The sequence below is a fragment of the Halichoerus grypus genome, chromosome 6 (assembly GCF_964656455.1).
Source record: "Halichoerus grypus chromosome 6, mHalGry1.hap1.1, whole genome shotgun sequence".
NCBI classification, from domain to species: Eukaryota; Metazoa; Chordata; class Mammalia; order Carnivora; family Phocidae; genus Halichoerus; species Halichoerus grypus.
This window is the reverse complement of record NC_135717.1, coordinates 84,876,353-84,890,361: the sequence shown is the minus strand read 5'-3', so window position 1 is coordinate 84,890,361 and position 14,009 is coordinate 84,876,353. Positions and strand designations below refer to the sequence as shown.

General features: G+C 39.6%; 1 protein-coding gene across 1 annotated transcript in view; it reads left to right on the top strand.

Annotated features, from left to right (window-relative positions):
- The first annotated feature begins 8,204 nt into the window (after positions 1-8,204).
- The window catches only part of LOC118519673 (ovostatin homolog 2-like), a 76,269-nt gene continuing 70,464 nt past the window's right edge, over positions 8,205-14,009 (top strand). Inside the window, exon 1 of the mRNA XM_078074155.1 lies at positions 8,205-8,301. Coding sequence (XP_077930281.1) covers positions 8,205-8,301 — 97 coding nt within the window. The remainder of the gene's footprint in view (positions 8,302-14,009) is intronic.

The window sequence follows — 14,009 nt, the reverse complement described above, 5'->3', positions numbered from 1 at the left end:
ACCCCTTGAAATAATGTTCAATGCAACCTTCTAAAGCGAATCAGGATACAGCTCTCTAAATCCATCCAGTTAATCCAGAATTCATTCCAAACATGGACCTGTTCCTTCTCCTATACTTGTTAGATCCCAAATGAAGTGGCCCTAAGGGACACAACTGTAAGAGTGTTTTACAATGAAACTGACTCCAAGAAGTTAGGTTCTGTCACAAGGATTTGCTATTGCAGTATTAGATGATCAATTAAATTTACCAGTGGATAGGACACTGGAGATCATCTTTGAGACTCAAACTATAAAGTTTCCGCAGCTCCCTGAGGAAAGCATGTCTAACCATATTCTAAGCGGATTAAAAAATATTAGATCTACAGTATTTGAGTCAATGTTTATTGACAAACTGACCGCAACTCTAAAACATGTCAAAAGAAATCCTTGCTACGTCATTCAAGATCTGCCATCTACATTTCCTCTAAGTGGCCCATACGCTCCTTGTGCAGGCTCCTTACCGATCTCCAAACACCTCCTGACATTGTATGATTTCATTGTTTAATACATGTTGTCCCATGAGTGTGAGGTTCTCTTTTCACACATCTTTATGCTTTGACTAGAAAAACCGGAGAAGTTGTGGATGGTTTAAATCAAATGTTAATTCCTTTCTGAATGTTTCCTCAAGCTTCTGTCTCTCACAATTTGTAATTTATTTCTCTTTACTTTTCTGAAATATAATTACAATTCTTCTTTGCTATATTGTAATAAGTTGCTTTTATGTTTCTGAGGCTGGTTCCACTGCTCTCCTGGCTGACATTGCACGAGTACCAAGACAGAACAATGAAAGGAAGGAAAGGAAGTCCCTGACTCGTTTTAATACAGTGAGCTAAGCTCAGTAATGGCACAGTACAGTCTATTCATGCTGCTGTAGATTGACCTTGAGGCTGGACCAGGGAGATTCCTTCTGTTTATTTTCTATGCCATGTGCTTGGATTTGAAATCCATTTGCTTCTGTTTTACTTCCTGTCCGCTCATTCCACAGCAGGCTTTGGTAGGCGCAGTGCGTGATAAAAAGTAGTTCTCGTGGTATCATATAAGACTGATGAATCACAGGCCTGTACTTCTGAAACCAATAATACATCATATGTTAATTCACTGAATTTAAATTTTAAAATGTTTTTAAAAAAAACAGTTCTCGTGGAAAAACCCTTATGGTGGAAAAGAATTAAATATAAGATATTCTTGATGCATTAGCCTAGCATTTTAAGAAGTCATTGTTTCCAATGCCCAGATGTGTAGGCAGCCAGTCACGAGATTCTTTTCCTTTTTAGGTAACCTGCCCTTGTACTGCCGTTGTTTGCTGTGGACTCCATTCTGCCACCTTGTGGACATACTTGGTTTGGGTTGTGGTTTCCCGGCTATGCTTGTTCTGTTCCAACCAAGCAAAATAGAACAAAGGGAAAAACACCTGAAACTAATGTTGTGTGTCAACTATACTCAAATTTAAAAAATTTTTAAAAAGAGAATTTTGTCACGGAGAAATGACACAAACAATAAATATCAGAAGAGGTTTATCCATTTTGTCCCATTGCAAAACCTTATTTCTCTCATAACATAGGAAATGGGGTAATTATTTTGTTTATCTGTTTATTGTTTTGTTATTGATTGGCCTATTGTTAGGCCAACTCTTGATCTCGGCTCAGGTCATAATTCCCAGGGTTCTGGGATCGAGCCCGGCGTGGGGTTCTGTGCTCAGCAGGGAGTCCACTTGAGAATTCTCTCTCCCTCTCCCTCTGCCCCCTCTTGCATGCTCTAACTCTCTCTCTCAAAATAAATAACTCTCTCTCAAAATCTTTAAAAAAAAAAAATTATGAGCTCCACAAGAGGAAGGACCTATGTAGTATTATTAACCAATGCGTCGTTCTGGCACATAGTAGGTTCTCCATAAGTATTTCCTGCACAAAAAATTATTGTACAATCAAATGTGTTGATTGAATGGGCTTCCCGAGATGATTCTTGCTTGGGGTCTCTAATGCAGTTGGAGTGAGATGGTGCTTGGGACTGGTGTTACCTCCAGGCAAAGTGCTCCTCACCAACATTCGTAGCTATTGATTATGACTGTTGCCTTGAACCTCAGCAGGGTGGCTGAGGTACAAGAATAGTTTTTCTAAAAGACCATTTTTCAAATAATAATACAAGAAGCACATGGGGCACCTGGGTGGCTCAGTTGGTTAAACATCTGCCTTCGGCTCAGGTCATGGTCCCAGGGTCCTGGGATCGAGCCCCACATCGGGCTCCCTGCTCCACGGGAAGCCTGCTTCTCCCTCTCCCACTCCTCCTGCTTGTGTTCCCTCTCTCGCTGTGTCTCTCTCTGTCAAATAAATAAAATCTTTTTTAAAAAATACAAGCAGCAGAGAATGACTTGTCAACATTTAGGAAGTGACCCACTGATAGAGCTAGAACCCAAATCTGATCTCCCAGGTATATGAAGTCAGTTGCATACCTACCTCTCCATCTATCCCAACACAATCTAATGGGGCCCTTTCAAAACAAACATTTGAACGCTGCATACTGAGAGTGTGCTTTGGATTTATCATTTGTGATTCACGGGAAATTTTCAATATTCAATAACTTTAGGAAATAGGTAAGTGCTACATGGCTACAAATTCCCAAGCAAAGACATTCAGTAAGCATACTCTCTAAATGTAATCCAATTCTGACTTAAATTGCTCTCCAGAGAGCTTGTGTTCTTCTCCAAGTTTTTATTCAGATATTTTTATTCATTAGTAATGATTTTCAGGCTGAAAGCACGAAAGGCAGTATTCAATTATTACTATGTTATTTCAACTTCCTGTCTGGTGCTAATGCAAATATAGGATGATTTAAATTAATGATTCATTTGTACATGAAGTGATTTTGCCCAACCAGCAATGGAGGGGTGGATCCAGAATGCAAGCTCCTCAATCACAATGATCTCTGTTTCCTCACTGATGTGTCCCAAGAACCTAGAAAGATGTCAGGCACATGGCAGGTACTCAGTGAATACTGAATGAACGATGATTTAAAAAGAAGAATAAATATTCTCTGTCAGAGTTTATTTTGTAGGAAATTGTAAGTAGTTAATAAAACGATGTTTCGGGGGCACCTGGGTGGCTCAGTCGGTTAAACATCTGCCTTCCGCTCAGGTCATGATCTCAGGGTCCTGGGATGGAGTCCCACTTTGGGGGGGGGTCCTTGCTCAGCGGGGAGCCTGCTTCTCCATCTCCCTCTGCCCCTCCCCCCACTGTGTGTGTATGCACGCGTGCATTCTCTCTCTCTCAAATAAATAAATAAATAAAATCTTTAAAAAAAAATGATGTTTCAGGGAGCTGCTATATGGGATGAGATGCCTTTGTTTGTGCTGTTTTTCTGAGTGAATGCCCTTCTTTCCTCTGTACCTGTTGGGAACTTTGAATATTTTTAAGACTCAAATTAAGACTACCTTCTATAAAGCGACTTGTGATTGTTTCAGCTGCAGGAGATGCTGTTTTCTGTGAAATTTTATTGCATTTTCAGTCTTGGTCATATGCTCTGTGTTAAATATATTATCAATTCCCTTCTCTCTCAATTTTGTTATTATGCTAAGACAAATACGGTCTTTAGAGTCTTTCACTGTATTTATTTTAAAATTTTCACACTATTTAACGTATAATTGAGCTGCTTCTGGCTTATCAGTATTCTTTCCTGAATTAACATCCATTGCAGTTATCAGACAGAGACAGACAAAAGCAACCCAAAGGAAGAATTGCTAAAACAAACCAAAATAATATCCAAAATTTCTAACCAATCAAATCAGAGCAAACAAGTCGGCAGCAAATTATTATTAAATTTTTCGGATTTAATTAATGGAATTATATAATGCTAAAATTGATTTATAATAGAAACAATAAGTACAAGTACAATTGTACTTGTTACCTGAGTCAGTTAAGTTTTCCAACATGACAGATCACCTCAAAACTCAGTGGACTGAAACACAATGATTTAGTTTTGCTTATGAGACCATGGGTTAGCTGGAACTTTCTACTGAAACTAGTTCAGCTGATGTTGCCTGGGCTCAGTCATGCATCTGTGGGCTGCTGACCGACCAGCTGAAGGCTGACGGGGCTAGGGGGACCTTAGTCACCTGTGGGGCAGTTGGCTCACTGTCCACTTGGCTAGCAGGTCCAGGCATTTCTTATTCTCCATCAGGTTATCTCAAGTTATTCAGATGGTAGCTGGGAGAGTTCCAAGAGGTAGAGGGGCTTAGGTTTCCAAGTGGACTCTGTCACTCTCCCCACATCTGTAGGACTAATCAAGTCAAAAAACTAGCCCAGATTCAAGGAGCAGGGGTAGTAGACTTCTGATCTTAATTAGAAGGGTGCCAAGTTCCATTACAAAGGGCATGGGCACAATGGAGGGACACCAGAACTGGTGCTATTTCTTTTTGCTCAATTTACATATAACCCTTTAAAATGATTTCTGGTTGTACCATACTTCACACAGTATGTGCAGAAATTTCTTCTATTAATTGGGATATTGGTACTAAATGTCCACAAAGACGTTTTCCAATGGAAGGATTCAACAATTCTATGACTTTATCCCCCAAAATTAGAAGGGGGGTAGATAAAAGGGACTGTTAATCAATAAAATTTGTCAATCAGTTTGAAAATTTGTTTTTCCTATGGAATGGGCTTTGGTTTTGAGGTGGAAAAGAGTTGCAAATACTTTGATAACAGTGGATATGGTAAAAGAGGGAAGCTCTGGTTGCTTTGGAAGCTACCAGAAAACAGTAAAAAGACACCAGCCTCCTGGGTACGGCATGTCAGAAAGTTAGCAAGGGTCATGAACAAGATGAATTGGTGCAGTATGGGAAAGATGAAATTCACAGGATAATTTATTCAGAACCAACTCTATTTCCTTTTCGCATCAAAGAATTTATCATTTAAATCTTTCCAGATCTTTATCATATGTCCTATTGCCCACTGCCTCTTCATCCCTCATAGCCTTGTTGCTTTACTCTCTCCACCTTGCTTACATATGGGATGGCAATGCATAGGAGCAGAAGAGGAGTAATTGTATATATGTTTTCAGAAACACCTATCCATGTGCTACAAACAGATATGGTGCACAGGAATATTTTATGGCATCTCCAATCATATTTGTATATATCTTAAGAGGAACTATGTTTCTTTCTCCATAGGAAACTTGTCACAGCAACAGAATGTCAGTTGAGTTTATCAGGCATTTGCTTCCTGGGTCAATGTCTCTGAGGACTAAGAAGAAAGAATTCATTATTAGAGACTTACCATATTCAAGTTGAACCAAAAAGGGAAAAGATTGTTTTTACAGCTGGAAAGAAAGTGAAAGATCCCAGAGTCTAATTTGTTTTTCATTTTACATGTGAAAGCTACTTATAGTTGACTTGGGTAAGGTCACAAATTAAGCATTAATTGAGCCAGGACTAAATACTAGATTTCTCCCAATCAGTCCTTGCTTCTTCCTTTTTCTGTGTCCTTCTACTTTCCAGCATGCCCATGTGAATGTTAACTATTCAATTTTAAGTGTGAATTTTCTCAGTGATTCTTACCTCCCGAGATTTTTACACATTTCTCCAGTTGAAGATGTTGTGTTTAAGAAGTGTTCTTTTCTGGATGCTCCTTTCACTGAAGGAGTGTCCCTAAATAAATTCAAAAGTGAGTCTATCGCCACCTTGTGACCATCATGTTTAACTGCAACTTTAAAAGTGCAGTTTTGGGGGCGCCTGGGTAACTCAGTAGCTTAAGCCTCTGACTTTTGATTTCCGCTCAGGGCATGACCTCAGGGTCCTGGAATCTGGTTGGGCTCTGGGCTGAGCACAGAGTCTGCTTGTCCCTCTCCCTCACTCCTCCCTCTGCTCATGCGCTGCCTCTCTTGCTCTCTCTCCTAAATAAATAAAATCTTTAAAAAAAATAAAAGTGCAGTTTATAGAGGGAAAGTGTCACATTTAAAAAAAAAGTTCAGTAAACACCAGTATTTTTCCTTACCTAGATCTAATACTTATTACAACTTTTCCATATGAACTTTACCTCTCTTTTGCTTTTTATTACCCTCTTTTCTGAATGATTTGAAAGTAAGTTGCACACAGAAATTGATCTATACAAATTAAAAATTATTCAATGTATATTCTAAGAAATATTTTGCATCCAAATTTTCCCAAAATGTCTTTAGAACCCCTTCCTTCTTCAATTAAAAAAAAAATTCCTGGTCTAAAGGAGTTCCTATCCTAATTGTTTATGCTATTACCATATATACATTTTCAACAAAATGTTTCAATCTGTAAAATATTGTCTCTCTCGGTATTACATGTGGACACTATATGATTTTTAATATCAGCCCCAAGTCATGTCTTACTTTTTATGTTTTGTTTGCTTCAGAGATGAGATAGAAGCTCTGAGAGACTGTTGGTGAGCTATTATTTTTTTCTAAAAATCTTTTCTAAACAGAAATGTCATATAGGTCATGCAATGAGAAAATAAATGGGTTCAAGTCCTAATCCAGCCACAAGAATTGTATAATCTTGAATAAGTGAGTAAAACTCTTGGATACTTAATTTATCTACCAATAATAACAGCACTCAAGACAATGATATTCTTTCTGGATAGGAAGGTGGCCCCAATCCTACACTTAGGATTATGTAATGCTGTCAATATCCTTTATTATAAATACTCTGTAGTTATTGTTTGAAATTCTCTTCAGTTCAAGAATTATTTAGAAGAGTGATCTCCTTTTTTCCAGGCATTGAGTTTTTTGTTTAAAATGTTTTAGTGGTTTCTAAAATAATGACAATATATTTAACTTTATGCTTTGTATTTTTTGAAAAAGAAATGGTGTATTCTCTGAGATGCATAATTTAAAAAGCTCATGAATCTGCCCTATTATTTGTACTATAGTCTGTTATATCCTAATGAGTCTTTAGTCAAGTGAATCTATGGAATAAGGAGTCTGGTATGACAAAGCTTCCCACTGTAATTTTGATTCTATACATTCCACATATATTTTAAAACATTTCTGTAGATATTCTTAATCTACACTGTGGTACATTAAAGTTCAGAATCAATTATTCATTGAAGAAATAGTGGCTGACCTAGAAGCCTGCCAATTTTTGTCACGTGGGTTATGTCAGTGAACACAGTAAGAGAAAGATCCCAGACCTCGTTGAGTTTCCATTCCATTATATTCAGTATAACAAAAAAATAGTAAGTGTGTAAAAGGTAATAAATAATAAAGAAGGAAAAAAGGAAACAAAGGGTGATGGATTTGAGGGATGGTGGTGGTGTAGACTGCTCTACTAAATAAGATAGTCAAGGTCAGATATATTGAGCATAACCTTGAAGACAATAGGAGATAAGACATTTAGGCAAGAGACTATCACAGTGAAAGCAGATCCGGGTAAAATCCAGGTAAAAGGAAGAGCCAGTGAAAAACAAAAGTTCATGTTCCAGGAACAGCAAGAAGGCTAGAGCTAAGTCAATGAACTGGTGTCAGCAAGATAACAAGGTAAGATCACGTAAAACCTGTAGGTCATTGTAAGGAGTTTGGCTTTTCCTCTGTGGGAAATGGGAAGTGACTGTGGGGTTTAGAGCACAGTAAGGGCTTGATCTGGTTTCCATTTTTAGTTTTAAGTGTTCAGTGTGATTTCTGTATTGACAAAAGAGTATGGAGGGCAAAGACAGAAGCAAGGGGACAGGTACTGCAGCAGCTGTGACAACGCAGGAAGGTAAAGATGGTGGCTCAGAGAGGGTGACAGCAGTGGGGGTGGTGAGAAGGGCTTAGATTCTGGATATATTTTAAAGGTGAAATTAATAAGGTTTCTGGAAGATTGGTATGGGATGTGAGAGATAGAGGACAGTTGGGAATGACTCCAGATTTTATGGCCAGAGCATAGAAAGGAGATTTGATATCAAGTGAGATGGGGAAAGGCTTTGAGCAGAAGCAGATTTGGGGTAGATTAAGAGGTCCGTTTTGGACAGGTGGGACCCAGATGCTCCTTAGATTTACAACTAAAGGTTCCTAGTATGTAACTCAATACGCACCTTCTGCGTTAGGGAGAGGGCTCTGGGTGCAACCGGAAATACGGGGGTTATTAGCGTATAAAGCTAAGGAACTAAATGAGACCATTGAGAAAGGGAAGCGAAGAGGCCAGGACCTCGCTCTGGTCCTGAACAATGGAAGTAGAAGAATCAACAAAGACTGTGGATAAGACACTAATGAGAAAAAGGAAAACCACAAAGGGCGCTGCTCTTCGAGGCAAGGGAACCAAAGGTATCAGGAAAGAGGAAGCGTGTCAAATGGTGATTTTTCTTTTGCAGTTAAGATATTATCTGCTATACTTTCTTGAATCGGTTAGATAGAAGCTAGTCAGGAGCAGTGGAAGGAAGGCCCCGAGGCAGAGTCCCAAGTCCCTGAAGGGCGATGATAGAGAAACGAGCGGAGGCAAGGACGACGGTGATAAATAAACTACACCGTATGAGCCCGGGAACTCAACATCTTGACCTTGCGCCTTCCAAGACCTTGGCCTGGCAGATCAAAAACCACAGGTGCAGAACATGCGCTCTCTTCTTCCACCTCTGTCCCAGGGTAACCCCTAGACTCATTATAATGCATTTGCATATCAGGTACCGCCCCGCCTGTTGGAGAAAGGCTGCCCCAACTATTCAGTACACACCTGGTAGGGTCAAAAACTCCCCATGACAACCGTGGGAGGAGTTTCCAAAAGAAACTAGGCTATTACTAGGCATCGGTCTCTCTTAAGAGAGAGCTTTAATTATATGCTGACTTTCAGTTTGTGTCAGCTAAATCCAAAGACAGACCTAATTGCTCTTTATGCTAAAATAAAGGAGTATTAGTGGAATTTTATGGAAGAGTCTTGTAAACATTTCCCCTGGGCTTAGTGCTCTTCTAAATAGAGACCATCAGATCAAGATCTTCCCTTTTGCATCAATTTTTTTTTTTTTTTACCCTCCTGCACTATATCTCATTTATACATGGAAGACACTGTCTCTAGTTTCCATATTCATGCAAGTTTTCTGTTTTTGTTTTTTATTCTTCTTCATATTTTGAGGGTTCTGGAAGAGAATAGTTTTTTGGCTACATTTATACTTCATCTCTAGCCACTAGCTAGCTAGATTGCTGCACCATTTCCAGCTGTCCAATTTACTGTCTTTCGGGAACAAGAAAGAAGAAAAAAATTTAACACTTTTTTTTTTTTAATGCAGAGCAATTCAGTTCTCCTTAGCCCTAACCCCAAACATTTTTCTAGGCCTTCTTTTATACATATGATGATACATTACTGTACTCTTCTAAACATAGCCATATACTATGGCCCCATCTGTTTTCTCTCCAAATGTTTTGTTCAAAAAGTAAAATGTAGGGGCGCCTGGGTGGTGCAGTAGGTTAAGCTCTGATTCTTGGTTTTGGCTTAGGTTGGGATCTTAGGGTCATGAGATGGAGCCCCACAGAGGGCTCCACACTCCATGCTTGAGACTTTCTGTCCCTCTCCCTGTGCCCTTCCGCCCTGTGCTTGTGTTTGCTCTCTCTCTCTCTCTCTAAAATAAATAAACAAATCTTTTTTAAAAAAAAAAAAAAAGGTAAAATGTAGTATAGATCTTTGTTTTCCACTGATACAAACTATGTCTGTCTACCTTAGTGGTGAGACTTCTACCTTGATTTCCCGAATCGATGTCTGCCAGCTTAAGACAAGAACAAATCAGACTTAGAGCTGGGTTGATGGTGTGCTATAGCAAGGGATACCCACACCATAGGAATCCACGGGTGCACGGTTTTTGACAGTTTGGATTTTTGAGCAATTCCAAGACTCCACAGAGCCTACTTACATAAGCCCTTTACGTAAAAGGCAGAGATGCAAGGCAGCCAGAGAAAGAGTATGTAAGCAAACATTTGGGATCCTGGAGACTTCCGAGCGCAGTCACCCCAGGGTTCTTATTCACACATAGTTTGCATTCTGTTTCTAAACTGAACTATCAATATCTATGCAAAGAACTGTAGTTCTGGGAAAGCTCAGGACAGAAGTTCCCATCTGGGTTTTTATTCCCCATTGGCCACATTATAGTCCGGCTGCCTAATTGGTTGTGGCCAGTTGAAAACCATCAACAAACTTAGCCCTAGGGGTCACCATGGGAGTTTTGAAGTTTAAACAGCGCGTCATAAATCTCACTGTGCTTATCTTTGCCAAGAGTAAAAGACAGACAACCAACAGTCCTCAGAGATAGGCTATCGCTTTTCTTGTCCAGTTCAACTGTAAGTCAACTTTATCTTTCACAGTGGAATGTTTTAGTAGGAGAGTATTAGGAAGAGCTTGTTACAGGATTTGGCCTTGTGCTAGGTGATTTGGGGGAGGGTCCAAGCATGGTCTGGCTCTGGATTGAATGCTTTCAGAAACTAGCGCTTTGGTCCACAGGGCAATTTGATTACTGAGTATTGTAGAGGGATAGGGCTAACTTGCAGCTGTTTCATGGTAGCTCTATGATTGTCTCCAGGGGTGCCTGAATAAATGCGCTAGTTAATAATTTATTATGTGAGGCTTAACATGCCAAAAAGCACACGCATGTGCCCTCCATCAGCTCGACTCCATTTTTCACTGAAAATGTACAGATTGATGTTCTGTACTGGGTTAACCTGGTTTCAGAGGCAGGTTTTGCTCTGCGACCAGTGGGCGATAAAAGACCCCTCAATAGATTTGTCCCTTGATTTCCCTGAGACCAAGATGTTATACGCACATCATAGGAGTTCATGTTCCAGACACAAAGCATGTCTGTGTGAAAGGAAGAGGACCCTGGATCATGTACAGGGGTATCTAGGACCTTGGTGATATTTGCCTGTGTTTTCTTTCTCCTGTGGACACAGATCTTTTGTCTTTATCAAAAACTCTATTTAGGTATGCTCTTTGGAGATTCCTTTCACTTGTGTAACCCTGTGTAATTGCTGAAGGTTTTTCAGTAGTTGTAATGTAGAAGGCAGGAAGAACGTAGCAAGACCTGAGCTGTATTGAGAAAGAAGCTGGAGTCACATATGTCTCTGAGAGAGGGAGATACTTGATTATTTTTGTAGTTTGCACAAGGTTCTGGTCTGTGTCTATACTATGAGTAGGAGTGGCCTTGCTTTTGTCTCACTTCGACATGATCCCAGAGCGATCTTGGGTAATGTTTGTATTCTCTAAAATTATTATGTTCAGCAGGAACACCAGCTAAGAGTCGTCAGGGATGCTTTATTCTATCTTAATCCCCTACTTTTGGTTAAAGGCAGATGAATTCAAGCCATAGGACATGAATCTGTGATACCCAGGTCTTCACAATTGCTGAAATTCTGCGAATCAGGAGATTTTCTAGAGAATGTTGTTTGCCATCAAATGAGAGTTACTCCTTCATGCCGTTGTTATAAGTTGTGGAATCGTGTGATGTAATAATGGATGTGCGGTGAAATCTACGACGCTGGGTAAAATGCAGTCAACTGCCAACACAGACATCTGCCAACAGCAAAACTGTAATAGTTGTTGAAATAGATAACAAAGCAGGAACCTAGATAACTAAACCCAGACCCTTAAAACGTGTCTCAATATCCTTCTAGGTCAGTTTCAGAGAGCCAGGTGGCTTTTTCTGTTAGCTTAGTCATGGGCTGTTTACTTGACTGTATTTATGAGGTACAGAAGGAAGATTTGTTATGGTACAACACCCCGCCTTGGGAGTTCCTTAACAGGAAATCATAGGCCATGCTAAATTTGATTGTGAATTTAAAATGGTTTGTTGAGGTTTTGTTTTTGTTTTTTTTTAAATAGATTTTATTTATTTGGCAGAGAGAGAGAGCACAAGCAGGGGGAGCTGCAGGCAGAGGGAGAGGGAGAAGCAGGCTCCCCACTGAGCAAGGAGCCCGATGTGGGACTCCATCCCAGAACCCTGGGATCATGACCTGAGCCAAAGGTAGATGCCCAACCGACTGAGCCACCCAGGTGCCCCTTGTTGAGTTTGAAGAGCAGAAGTGATGTCCATTTGAGCAGTGGTAGCCCCTAGATGGGCACAGTCCCCATTGGTAATATAAGTATCATTCATTCTAACAGGAGTGACTCAATCATTGGTCCCTTAAGGCAGTCACATTTTCTGAGTAGAGTCAAATCATTCCCGGAATGTCTCTGAGAAACCAGAAGAGACACTATTTTACTAATGATAGTTCTGAAATGAGTATACTTCCAACGGACTGGATTTAGCTGCTAAAAATACAATGACCTCAATAGAAGCATTCTGTTGGGGACCGGGTGGGGGACTCAAGGCCCAATTTTCAGAAGATTAGTTACAATTAATAATGTAAGGGTAGTTTAAGTACCAGACAAGACCTGCAAAAGAAAACCTACCTTTTGAAATATTTTCACAATGTTTCTCAATCTTTCTTCAATTTTGTTCCCCTAAGGAGCCCTTTTGGGCATTTTGTTTCTAATTGTCATACCCAAGAAATTTTAATACTGTAGACTTAGATATTCTGTATACCTGTTTATGCACTGTATGTATAACCATGCTTATACATAAAAAAGTAAGACATTTTCAACCCATAAGAACTTATTTTTGCTCTCTTAGAGGTGTCACCCCTGTTGAGAATGCCTATTTTAAAGAAACAGCTATTGGATGCTTGACAGCAGGAACAGATGGGGAATGATAGACCTGCCAGTCAGTTCATTCAAAGTGGTAGCTATGGTCAGATAATGCATAAGAAAATTTTGTTTTTCCTTGAGTGACAGAAGGCCACAGTGTGTCAACAGTAAAAAGATGGAGAAAGACCCCCTGGGGGAGATTGTTGGGAAATCAGTTAGTAGGGGGTGTTAAAATACAACAGTAGGCAAGATTAGAAAAGAGAAAACAGAAAGAAATAGGATGGTGGGGAATCAAAAAATTAATTTTATTCTATCATCTTGTGTGGAAGCGTTCTACTCCCTGCGGCTGCCTCTTTTTAAAGGACACTTAAGAATCTACAATTTAAAGTCCCCCAGTGAAGTGGATACCAGTGATCAGAACAAGATGATATCTGGGGGTCAAGAGAAGATGTTGTCTGTCTTCTTTTTTTTTTTTTTTTTTTTTTTTAAGATTTTATTTATTTATTTAACAGAGAGAGAGAGAGCTAGAGAGGGAACACAAGCAGGGGGAGTGGGAGAGCGAGAAGCAGGCTTCCTGCCGAGCAGGGAACCCGATGTGGGACTCGATCCCAGGACCCTGGGATCATGACCTGAGCCGAAGGCAGACGCTTAACGACTGAGCCACCCAGGCGCCCTGTTGTCTGTCTTCTTAAGTGGGAAACATGAATCCAAGGACCAACTTTGGAGTTTTACTACAATGCTAGTTGTTATGGTACCAGGTTAGATCCTTTCCTTCAAAAGACAGGGATGGTTTTTTTTATAGTGTTTCTTTGAGAAGACTAAATTTCCATGTTCATGTTATGAAAGGATGTGTTGAGTGATTATTTTAGAAAAACTGTTTGTACCCATTTAATAAGACTGGTTGTATCTAGTTATATCTGTTCATAATACGGAAGTACCTACTATATGGGGCAGCCTGTTATTAATCTATAAGGGAGAGTCTGTATCCTGTGTATCATCAAGGCTTATGGCAATTCCTTCAGCCATGGAAGTTCTAGAGTCTCTGAGAGCTTTGCCACTTTTCGGTTTTTTAATTCCATTTGTTCTCCTACTTTTCACTGAAGATGGAGGATAAGAACAATAATTTTTAAGTAAAAAGTAAAGCCTTACAAAGGTATTTAATAACATTCTCAGTGAAAGGTACTTCTTAAAATAAGCAAATAATGACCAGGCATACTAGAACATGATCATTATTTGTTTAAATGTTGATCTTTATCTTTTTTTTTAACCTGGAAGGCACAGATGAGGATAATTAACTCAGTCGTGTGGATTAATTTAAATTGAGGAAGTGGTTCATGTTCTAAGATTGAATTTAAATCTGTAATTGGATAGCTTG